The sequence below is a fragment of the Ciconia boyciana genome, chromosome 1 (assembly GCF_034638445.1).
Source record: "Ciconia boyciana chromosome 1, ASM3463844v1, whole genome shotgun sequence".
NCBI classification, from domain to species: Eukaryota; Metazoa; Chordata; class Aves; order Ciconiiformes; family Ciconiidae; genus Ciconia; species Ciconia boyciana.
The window spans coordinates 44006964-44019661 of NC_132934.1; the positions used below are offsets into that span (position 1 = coordinate 44006964).

The 12698-nt window shown below is 37.5% G+C and overlaps 1 protein-coding gene across 14 annotated transcripts in view; it reads left to right on the top strand.

The window, feature by feature from the left end:
* Positions 1–12698, top strand: part of NAV3 (neuron navigator 3) — a 562373-nt gene that overhangs the window by 452370 nt on the left and 97305 nt on the right. For all 14 annotated transcript variants that reach the window (XM_072864069.1, XM_072864018.1, XM_072864025.1 and 11 more), the window contains one exon: positions 2187–2306. In XM_072864069.1, the coding sequence (XP_072720170.1) occupies positions 2187–2306 (120 nt within the window). The remainder of the gene's footprint in view (positions 1–2186; positions 2307–12698) is intronic.

The window sequence follows — 12698 nt, forward strand, 5'->3', positions numbered from 1 at the left end:
TATCATAAAGGAAATATAAATGCTGCCTTTGATGGATGCATGGGTTTATTTAAAAAAAAAAATGATAGGGGAACCCTTTGCAGTGCCTGATGAGTTGTATTAATTAGCTTATCACATTAGAGAATGAATATAGTCATCTTGTGTGACTTTTCTTTGCATCTGTAATAAGGATGACTCAATAGACAGTAAGTTGCAATGTGCTCAGTTAACATTTTTAGGTGCAGTAAATGTTAAAAACAAGTTAATAAGCTCTGAAATTTCAGGATTCACTGAGGCGTGTAAAGTCTTATCTCCTTTATGCCTCTTCCATTTTCAGTTTAATTACTTTAAACACTTGGGGACAGGAATGCAGAAGTAATTAGAAATTAGTGCGAGGAAGGCCTGTTGCACTTGGTAAGTCTCTCCATTCAGGCCTTACTTATACAGGAAAAAATCCGTATAGACTGGATTGCGTTCAAACCACAGCTAAATTTAATATGCAATTCCAGAGCCTTGGAACCTACTGCATAATTCAACCCTAGCTAAATAATCTGTCAAAAAGTCTAAATTTTGTCTTTAATAAAAGGATAAATCTAGTGTAAGTGTGACTGTTAATTTACCTTTGAAAACAAATGTGAAGTTACCTTCTGCAGACTCCAGATACCAGGGTTTCAGAAATCCCTTGCTGAACTGCAGGCCAAATCTTACCAGTGCGTAAAATGCCTCAGAGTTTAGTTAAAAATAAGCACACCAACCCTTTGTGTTTTCATGCACTTGAGGCTGCCTTCACTCAGATTGCCATCCAGGACACGATGCAGTCTCAAACTGCAGCTGTGGCAGGGGGCCACCCTACCGCAGCTTTGCTCTCACGATCTGCACCAGCTCACCCACCCCGAACCGTGTGGGCGGAGGCTGGTGCTCCCAGGCTGCCGTATGAGCCCCGCGGTCTCTGGGGCAGTTGATTTCAATTAAATCAGCTCCCAGAAGGAACTGGAGGGAGAGGGCCAACAGAACATCTGGAGCACCGGCCGTGTGTATGTGCCTTGGCTTGTGCCTGGGAGTCTGTGTAGAGTTATTAAAGTTAAATGTTTCTGTACTTGGACACAGGCTTCGACTGAAAGATGGATTTGAGTGGCAGCATTTCATGGCTCAAGGAGAACTTGTGTTAAAGATTATTTGAATTGGGAGTGAACTCCACTAGATCATTTTAGCCATCACCCTAGCATTGGGACTACACTTATTTCAGTAAGCCTGTAAATTTACTTTGAGCAGGTTCACTGAGGTATACCAAATGTTTTTTCTGTGGATGTATACTTCTGTGTTAACTGCCATACATGTGCATGGTCCTTCACAAATAAATTTGTGCAAACTCCGTACTACATTGCTACGCTAAAGTTACCAAAAACTACAAGAGGGAAATGTAAAAACCAAGAGCCTAAGAGAGAAGACAGTTTAATGAAAGGTTCTTTGGGAAAATAATGGACAGATCTTGAGAGCAGCACAGGCTTGTGCTCAGTTACAAGCACCAAGACCTCTCGTAGAGATATTACACTGTAGGTAGGCATTCCAGAAATATTGCTGCTGCTTGAAATTCAGAAACTTTTAATGGTTCTCTAGTGAGTAAGCAGCACTATACTCACCGTTTGATTCATTAGTCATTCATTATAATGTGAAGTAGTAGGAATTAAGCTAAAGGAACACAGAAGCAGATTCTTAAATGTCATTGCAAGGGCTTCAGTGGGATATCTCTTTCATATCGGAACGATTGCATCCCAGAAGGGACTACGGATTTGGGTTCTCAATTTCTGTTCCCATTTAGATAGATGCTACAGATTTTTTTCCTTTTTTTTTCTTTTTTAACTGGAGTTATGCTTCTTGCATCTTGTGCTATTATTTGACAAAACTGCAGTACTTAAAATGTACTTAAGATTTTTGAAGATACTTCAGGGCTTCAATCTAAATATATTTTAATAAAACAAGTTGGCCTGTAAGCCATCACAGAAAAAGACAAATGATCCTAGAAAATAGGCATATATCTGGTCTCCCTGCACTGGGCACACAAAGTGAGAATATTTAGTATAAGTCTACTATCTAATAGGACAGCCTGTACCTTAAACATTTGAATTCCACAGTCCATTAACTTTAGAGTGAAACATCTTTGCCAGATGGCTGCATTTCACACTGATTGACCACACATTTATTTTCAGGTACATGACAGATGGAGGACTCAACCTATATACAAGAAGTCTGAACCGAATACCAGACCTAGCTGCCTCTCGAGACGTCATTCAAAGAGGGGTTCATGACGTGACTGTGGATGCAGACAGGTAACAGTGCTTTGCTAAGTAAAAAGCTCTCTGAGCTTTACAGACATTTTTCATCCTTCATACCTGCTAATATATCACCGTTCTGTTCATAAAGAGTAGCAAGAGGAGGCAAGTTTCTGAGACTGTTAGGTTTCTGAGCACACAATGCGCCAAATACCATGAGTGGGGAAAAAGCAAATTTCTCACACAGGAAGGGGACTTAGGAAGAATTTATTGTTGAAGATGTAAGAGAAAATATTAAGAAGCCCAGACCTCACTTGCAAACTTGAATCTCTGAACTGGGACATGATTTTTACAGGTTGCCTTGTCAATTGATGGGCATAGGGAGAATACACATGGTCTCTAGGCAGCAGAGAGCTTCCGTGTGCTTGATGATGTGGGTCAGAACATGCATTTGGAGTTGGCTGGAACCAGAACCCTGGTCTTCTCCACCCGTTTTGCCCTCTGCAGGTGTCAGAAGAAGGCAGTACCTGTGAGCAGTGGGAAGCGAGAAGTGGGGTTATATCTCCTTGTCAATGCAGTGTGAAAAAAGACACAACACTATCCTGCCCTTATACGTGTATATATGGGTGTAAGCATAAAAACACGCTCCTACTAGTACTTCTGCAGATTAGGCAAGTGTTTTCTGTTTCTTTTCCTTGAGCTTAAAGTAGATTCATATCAGTGGCTTGTATCCATGTCTGAGAAATAAAAATTCATAACCCAACTTTTGCAGAACTTAGAGCTGTCAGCTCTGAGGTTTTGGTCCGACCATCATAGAGATAAGGAGCAGCTGTGAAATTTGGCAGTCTTCAGTTTTAGGGGGTTGATTTCAGTCCCATCTTTTTAAAATCAAGTTTTCTTTAAGGAAAAAAAATTATTTAATCAGGAAGGGAGAAATGGTTCATGGAGTGGCTCTGATTTTACAAACCCAGCAAATTAGTTGAAGTTCTAGGATATTAACCGAGGTATGATATAATTTTTACTTTTCATGGTTTTCTGGTGAAAATATGCCTGTGACACAAGTCAGGGATAGTCTGCATTAGTCAAACAGTGCATGCAATGCATCAGGATAAAGAAGATAATTTTCATCTAGAGAACCAGTTACTTAAAAAAGAAGGTTGCTTTATCTGACATATTAGCATTTGTTGACCTTGCAGAAAAAGCCTATTTTAGATAGCAATTCAAATGAACACGGCTCAGTTCTTTGGAATGCAAGCGCTGATGTGATGCAAAGACCAGTGAAAGTGTACAGTAGGCGTTTAAGAAAATAATTTGGATAGAACTCAGGCAGTAACAGAAGGAGAAAATGAGAAATGAGATGTGGGCAGGAGGGACTTTTGTGGAGCTCTGTATGTGAGAACAAGAACTTTAAGCTCAAAGTGGGAGAGAGGGTGGAAAATTTACAGGCTGGGAGTCATGTAATTAAAGACAGAGAATCTCGCTAGCGCCCACAGTTTTGTATGTCTCTATATCTTTTTTCCACCTGGGAGTGAAGCTATTAGAGCTCTTCCCACCATGCAATATTCACACCCGGGTTTCAAACCACGCACATTTTCCCTGAAAAAAAAAGAGGTCCAAATTAAGGGATTTTAAAATTTTTCTTAGTATTCCTCAAACTCTAGGTGCCACTCAAACACTTTGTGTTTGTTTTGCTTTGAAGTGTTATTTAGTAATGTATGTGTTAATTTGTTCTATATAGTGTGCAGGTACATACACGTTTTGCGTGTGAAACCACAGGGAGGCTATCATCAGTTCTCAATTAATGAGATTGTCCAGCATTTCCTAGTACATAAATCTGTTTTGGTTTGTTTATACAACTTTGTCAGACTGACTAAAAATGTTGTGCTAAAAACTACTCTGCTGTTTCCGAGTCTTTCATCTCTGAGTCTATCGCTTGCCAGGTTGTGGAGCAGGGACTTCAAATTTGTCAGGAGATTATTTTGGGTCTTGAGTGAAAAGTTGAACAATTTTATGCAAGATACAAAGCTTTTAAAAAAATGAAATTCATGTGTATCCAGGAAGGATTTATTTGATCTCAACAACTAACATCTCAATATATTCCGTCTTCACTGTGCATTTGCAAACTGCTCTTGACATTAGCAAGCTGCATGAGCAAGCCCCAAAATAATTTTTGAGCTTAAACCCTACAGATATGAAGTAGGATTTACCTTCTGGTGACTGCTTTCCCTTACACAAAGAATGAAAGCTGGACTCCTGTGCTCATCTGGACCCTCTAAACCGGGTGTCATGGCACATAATATATGCTATAATGCAATTAAAAACTTTATCATAATGCACAGGTATGAGGGATTCAGATTATGGATGTTCAGACAACGCTGGCATTTTCTGACCTTTCGATGCTTGATTTTACAACCTTAATCATGCTTTCTTGACATAGTTTTTTTTTGTGTATAAGTGTATGCTATTCTTTGAAGCAGCAAAAAGATGTTTAGGAAGTGGAAAAAAATAACTATTTTTATGAGTTCTGATGATAAGAAAACACATGCTTGCCAAAATGAGCTACAAAAAACCTGTATAAGGTCAAATTCACACACAAAAAATTGCTTGTGCTGATCTTCAACAATGTGTGTCACATTTATGATATGAAATCAGGTAGAAAAAGCAATACAGAGATTGCTGAGACTCTCTCTTTGTTTGGCAGGATAGGTTTTGGTCCTTCACAACGTGGGTACCTGAGACTTCATCTTATCTCACATAGCATTTTAGATCGTATTTTTTCTACTCTGAACAAAAAATAATAGGGTTTGTGTCAAGGCTTCAAGGTATGCCTTGCCAGTGGTATGATGAACTTCCATGAAAGAGGATTATTCTCCTCTCTATCATCCCTGTAGATATGTGAAGGACATACGCATTTTCTCTATGGTATCATTAGTATAAGCCTTATTCATAATTGGCATGATTTGCCCTGGCCTCTCTGTTGTAAAGGACTCTGCTGGCATCTCTGTGCAGGCAGAAAATAAATGGTATGCTGCAAATATCTGATTTACATTAGCAGCCAGGAGAGAAGTTTCAGTATTCTGTCCATCGCTACAGCCAGCAACTTTTGCTGACAGCAATCCCATGTTCTTCATGAAAACGGAACTTGGGTTTTGTCTGACAACCTAAATTACAGCTTCTGCTTATATTTTAAAACCTTTTCTTTTTGTGAGCTGGAAGTACATTATTCTTCAGATAGGTGGGCTGATGGTATCTCTAAGGATAATGGCATTTCTGGGAAATGTATAATTTCAGACTGATTTCATGAATAAATGAGGAATAATTCATTGAAATTACGGGCATGGAACTGGTGTAAGACAGTCAGGTCCCCAATTTGATTCCACTCTAAACTGGTTTTAGATAGCACCTGCATCTCCACTTCTTGCCAAAAAGCAAAGGGTTGAAGGATCTCCATGTGGAAACCTAGCCTGAGAGAGCTCATCCAAATAATACTAAATTGTTCTTTGAACAACTTCATAAAAAGTTAAATTCATGAATGCAACATAAGCCAAGGCTTAAGTGTTGATTGCATACTGCTCTGGAAAGCACATTGGTGTAGAAAGGAACACAGCATATTTGCTTGTTCTAGGGAAAGAATTGTGATGATTCAGTGAAAGGCTGAGGGGACACTGGCAGCATCAGATGTCAACAGTTGTATCATTCTTCTTTTGATTTTTTTTCTAATTTGGACTCTTTTTTTGGTCTACAAATGCCTATTCCTTGCAATTTACCTTGCTTCAGATACCATAAGAAATTAATTAGAGAGGAAGATGGATTCTCTGCAGCGGGTGTAACTTGGGACGTGGCTGGGAGAGTTCTCAGTTGTATGGTATTCCTTTCCATTTATTGTTCTGTCTTCCTCCTCTACACTCTAGCATTTGCCTTGTGGGACTCTTAGAGGGAGTATTTGAGGAACATTCTTGGAGTTCAAAACCCTTTTCAAAGTAAGATGAGCCAAAAGAGATTAGACGTAAGCACATAAAATGAATTATGTTCTTGGGAAGAATAAGGTTTATTGAAAAGTAAGTTGCAATGTTTCCAAATCACCCTGTGTTGTCCATAAAAACTGTTAGGAAAGTTTAAACAAGCTCTTTTAGAAGGGGATATAGCTCCACTGAGTTCAACCATTGTCCTTCCATCCCCTATACCTGCTGAATTTACTGCATTGTATCAAAAGCCACAGTTTCCTTCACTTTCATCAGTCAACAGTCAACATAAGTTGTGCAACCGCTCACATCCCTTGATGCACTATTCTTTTTTTTTTTTTAACCTTTTCTTCAGATGAAACCCAAAGCTTTAAAGGTAGCTTATGCTGCTTAGTGTACTTTTATCATGACCAGCTTCAGCTACTTTGCTGTTGCATTGAATCTGAGCCCCCGTTACACAGAGTTCTTGTGCACAGGGAGTCTTTAAAATGCTTCCACCATCTGTCACATGTGCAGAAGATTTGGCAGTTATCTCAGACTAGCTCAGGCTGGCCTGTTTGTTCTCAGCCAAGCCATAATCACCATAATACATTATTAATTATAATTATAATAAAATAATTCCAGATTTTGCCTGTAGTTTATTAACTAACTTCCTGCATGAATGACTGTAAGTCTTCTTCTGGTGTTTGTCTGAGTAGATGAGCCTTGAGTTGGAATATTGTACTTCTGGAAAAGGAACTTTTCCAGAGTTCAAAGGAGTATTGAACTGGGAGCCCTGTTTCATAGGGTTGGTAGTATCAGAAAAGGCTGAGAGACATCATGAACAGTAACTTAAAATCCTAATAGAATACAATGCCTGTTCTCATGCCGTGAAGTGATGGCAGCACGTTGAAATTGCTGATGTCATTTGGAATTTAATCCTTTGGGATATTGTTCAGTGGACAGGCATACTTTATGTATTGTTTCTCTATCCAGATGCTTCTGCGTAATGTGTATGTCAGCACTGCACTAATACTGTGCTTTCTGCCATGTGTCCCTGCAGTTTGGTGTTGATGTGATCGCTGTTCTGCCATGTTGCAACTTTTACCTGTTCACTTTGCTGCTTCTGGTAGCAGAGCAGGATTTATATGGATAAAGGAACTGTGTATAGCACAGTATCAGTGATATTCACTGTGTGCATGCGTTCAGCCCTCTACCCTTTCCTCTGTCTCCCAACATTTCAGCTGTGTCCAACTCTGGGTACCAGTGTCTACGGCAATAATACAAACATTCATCCCACAGATATGAAATAACAAAACATAAAATAGATATACCTTCTTCTTGCTGTCTAAGACTTTCTTGGGCAAAAATGAGTTTTGCTACAAATGAACTGCGCTGTGTAGGGAGACTTCCTATACCTTTGCATCTGCCTTCACCGCTAAGTATGCCTGTGATGATTGCTATTCTGTGCACAACCTAAAAAAGTCATTACAGACCTTAAAGACAGCATGGTTCATCCAATCATGTGATCTGCTATAATTTTCCTGTCTGTGATTTTACAGTACTAGTAGGTTCTTAGGATACTGAAATAATTATAAATATCTCTACCTCACTGTTTTTGCAGTTATTACTCAAATATTTCCAGAAACCATAATTAAAAAAGCTCTCTTGTGAAGCAATTTTAAACTGTTTTTGCTATTGTTGCTCTCTTCTACACTTTTAATCTTCCATAATTTCTTTTCACAGCTGTTGCTGTTAACATTTCCCACCATTTACTTTTATTATTCTCACATGATCCTGCATTTTCATAATCTTTGGTGTAAATCTTTCCTTATTTTGGCATCTGTTAGGCTATCGAGAAATTTACGAGTTAGAAGTATCTATTTCAATGTGTATCTCAGTTTTTATATTTTCTGCAAACTAAGGATGCTATATTTAAGTACCTAAAGCATAAATATGTGTGTATCCATGCATGAAGAGCAGAATAATTGTATCAAAAGGAGCACTCCTGGGTTTTTTTGCTCATTATGTTGTTAAGTATTCAGGATCCTTTGAGGATAAATACTTCATTTTCAAAGGCATAATGAAAAATAAAATTTTCAATAATATGATTTTGTACAGCATTATTAATTTAGAAAGAATGGTATTTGAATTGAGTATGACTTTTTTTTCTGGTCATGATTTCTAAAGTCAGGATTTGGGCAATAAGCAGAGCAACTGGACTTTGATCTAATTTTGTGAGGTTGTCTCTTTCTTTAGTTGCTTTAAATATCTATAGAAATTGCCCATAGAACCACAAACCAAAACATGGAAACATTTAACAGCTGTGTGAGTTTTTAGGTTCAGATACTTTGTTAATATCAATGACATAAACAAAGTGCATTGTTAGCATGCTGTCATTAGTATGTTAAACTGTCATGGTCCTGCAGCATCATGTCTGCAGACACATTTCTTTGCACCCAGCTTACATAAGGAAATGACATTCAGAAAAGGCAAGAGCAGTGCATGGCAGATGTTTACTTTAAAACAAGACCGAGCTGCAAGTGATTATGTGAAGTGAATGACAAATGAAGTCTTCTCTTTTTCATTTTTTGTCAAGTGATAGAAAAAGGGACAATATCAACTAATTTCAGTTTATATGAAAAAGGAATTCATGGAAATAAGTTTTTAAACTTTTGCAGGGAATGGAAGCGAATTACATTCTTATGTGATGCTAAATGAGCTGAGCGTATAGTTTGCTGTAGGGTTATTAAACTGAAGGCTGGCTGTTTACAGCTGATGCATTTAATGTTCTCACAAATCTGCTTTTTCAAAGTGGATGGTGTGGAGCTAAGTATTAATGTCATGCAGTCTATTTTCATTCTTTATTTCTGCTTATCTCAAAGTTTGGTTTAGATACTCTAAAATTATTTGAAGTGAGGCTGGACTTCAACATATGTTAACAGATTGCTAATACTTCCCTTCAGGAAAAATGCAGCTGGTTTATTTTGATTGTAATCTACTTCTGAAAAGAGTACCAATGTATTTAATAACAACTACCTAAGACACAGTTTACAATTTCAGCAGCAGCATCATTTTGGTCCACTACTGTACCTCATTGTTATCAGCAAAGACTAATGTACTGCCTCCTTTGTGTTACAACAAAACATGGGTAGCAAGATTTAAATCATTACCCAAAATACCCCAGGCTCGAATATAAAATTAAAGAACTTGAATCTCCTGTGTGATACATATTTGAGTCCTGAAGTCAAGAAACATATGATGTTATTTAAAATGTCTTGATTTGTTTGGTGGCCGGAGGAAAAAATGTTGTAATTTTATTTTCCTGCCTTGCTATTAAAAAAAAATCATATTGAAATTTGCAATAAAATAGATGAAATTGAGATTACAGTTCTAACATTAACAAACATGGCATATTTTAGACAGATGCTTCATGAAACTGAATATAAAAATTGTGATTTTTGATAATTTAGTATTGGAGAGGCAGCAGCTTGTGATCACTAAGTTGGTTTTTGTTCTAAATTGCCTCAGAGAGACCTACTTCCTTGTGGAGTAAAATAGTCTTGTTTCTTACTTAAGTAATTTATTAAAGAACTGTTTTTATAAGAGCTACTTACCAGATTGAGGTATTTCTTGGTACGCATATTCATGTATGCTTGGCAAACAAAACATATGGATTATAGGACTGTTCCAATTAACACTTTCATAGAAAGTAATTCATTTGTAACATTATAAAAATCCTTTGCCTTGGATTTATTAGGTATAGGTTCACCTTCAAGAACGTTTTGATTTGGCAGCTTCAGTAGACCTCTAAAATGATGAGAAACAGGAAAAAAATGGAGACCCACATCATGGTGCACTTTTTTCTACCTGCAAGAGGTAATGAGAAAGGGGTAAAATGATCTGCTCTGACAGCTACTTGCTGTTGTTTTGTACACCCGCTCTTCCTCCTAGTTGGCAGGTGGACAAAACAGGTAGGTGAAAGGAAGGATAAATTTAAATTAAGCTTAGCATCTTAATAGTGCAAGCGCACGTATGCTGCTTGAGCTGTAGGGCTGCTTACAGTGCAAAAGAGGAAAATTGCAAGGTTTTGACCCTTTCCCTTGCCGTGTGCTGCTCTTAGAGCAAAACAGTACTGCTCTCTATCCTGGGGCTGCAGGAAAGCAGTGATGTTCAATACATTTTGGATTGGCAATTGCATTGCAAGGTAACTTCATCATTAGTGGCTAAAAAAGATAGCCGGAATCCAGCCGACAGCTGGTCATGGGTTATCTAGGATTAGATAAAATTAAAAGAAGGATGTATCTAAAGCTGTGCAGGTTAAAAAACATGGGAGCCTTTTATTTTCCGGAAAAAGAAATGGACTTTCAACCCTGTAGGCTGGCTAAAGGCAGTGTTCAAAGGGAGAAAGCATGAAGGGAAAGCTGGGAAGGATACAGCGTGGCAGAAAAACTGCCAGCCAGTGCAGAGAATAGCCCTCACTGCAGGACGCTCGTTGTGGAGCACAACATGTGTTAACCTTTCTCTTTGAAAAAAATCCCTCTGTTTGCTTGTATCAACATTTTACTTATAAATCTTAACTATGTCACCTCTGAATCTTGTTTTGATGGAGAGAGGAAAAGATGATCCTCCCTCTTCAATCTGTTCTCTGAGCGCCGTTGTGGAGGCTTTCTGCCCCTCTGGAGCCCCTTGTGACAACCTCAGCCCCGCACAGGGAAATGTTTGGTGCAGCAATGTGCTTGGAGTTTGTTTTCTTTTGAAGTTACAGCACTAATCTCATCTGTATCTAATTGGTAAAATATTAAGTCTTCAAAGAATTCCTTTGTAAACAAAAGATTGTCATAACAATTTAAGCAGGATCAGATGTGTAAATTTAAAGAGTAGAACCCTCAATGCATTTTACAGAAGAAGTTTTTTACAAAAGGATACAGTATAGTTATAATTCAAATGTGCTTAGTGGATTGAATAATCTAAAATGCATTATTTGAATGAAATTTTAAAAATAGCTTTGCTTAATTACAATTTACCTGAACAAATAGGCTTTTAATCTGTTACCTGTGTGCATTAGCTTTAATTTCCAATGTGTTAAACTTTCTCTTATATTCCTTTTGGATGCATTATGCTCTAGATCAGTTTCATACTGCAGAATAGAAAGCAAAATGGCTGCTAACCCTATTGACTGCTGTATAGTTAAATCCACGAAAGCAAAAATTGCTTCACTGCAGCTTAAAAGCGTGTGTAGCGTTGGAAATAATTGCATTGCCCTGGGAAGTACAATAATTGACAGAACAGGTGTTTGTCATTCCTCAAAGTGTTTTATCTAGAAATAAATCTTATTGATATAAGCTAGAGTCTTTTATATTATAATATCCTACAATTTTTGATCAGACTCAGTATACTGACTTAAAAGTGAAATTAAGACATTTCAAATGGATACGATTTGAACCACTTTCTGGAAAAGAGACTACAGAGACAGAAAACATTAAGTTATGTGTTACATGTCTTCTGAATGTTCTTTAATGAACAGATTAATATTGATACCCTTTGTCTAAAATCTGAAAATTTGTTGATTCAAACTAGAAATGCACACACAATTTTATTAGCAAGATCGTGAACTTTAGGAACAAGACATGAGGAATAAAGGTGGGCTGTACATACCTTCATTTTTTTAAATCAAGCCTAGACCTATCCACAAGATATTTATTGCCAGATTCAAATACCAAAGTAGACAAAATTTATTGAGTGGTCTGTGTCTGGGGTGACTGGAGGACATGTAATGCTTTATGAGAGGCAAGTGATCAATAAAGGTGTATAATTGTCATGACTCATGAACCACCATCTGAAGGCTCTTATCTCTTTCTGTTGACTGTACCAGGAACATAGCTGGACAGCTAGCTTTTGGTTTATGTTAAGATGAAACATGCCGGTTTTGAAGAATTAAAAAAAAAAAAAAAAGCTGCTTTTTTTTCATTTTAAACAAACGAAATTCTAGTGGAGCATGGCAGTGAAGTGACAAGCCTCTATGTAGTTACATCAGCCACAGCATGGCACGACATACTGTCATCCAGGGATAGTCCCTTAGTGGAAGGAATTACCTACCAAGGGATATTAGAAAGGCTCCATTTTAGGAAAACCAGTTTCTGTACAGCAAAGCTATTGAAAGAGAATTCAGCATGTTTCTTTAAGGTTAAAGACTTACTCCTTTTCCTCGTTGAGTTAAAATCCCTCCCCTCCATGAAAAGAATTGCCTCAGTGTGCCACATATGACCCAAATCTTTTGATGCATAGAAAAATAACTGAATTGGCTCTATTTTACAAGTATTTTGCCTTTGTTCAGGACCGAAAGAAATTTATGATGCCCTGTTTTGTACATCTTTCTTTCTCTCTCTTTAATAATTTAAATTAATGATATAGCAATACTCTTGAGAAATAGATGAATATAAAGTGGGTAAACTCAATGAAAAAGCATGCAGGAAAAATAATTTTTTGTGTATTAAAAATAAAGTAT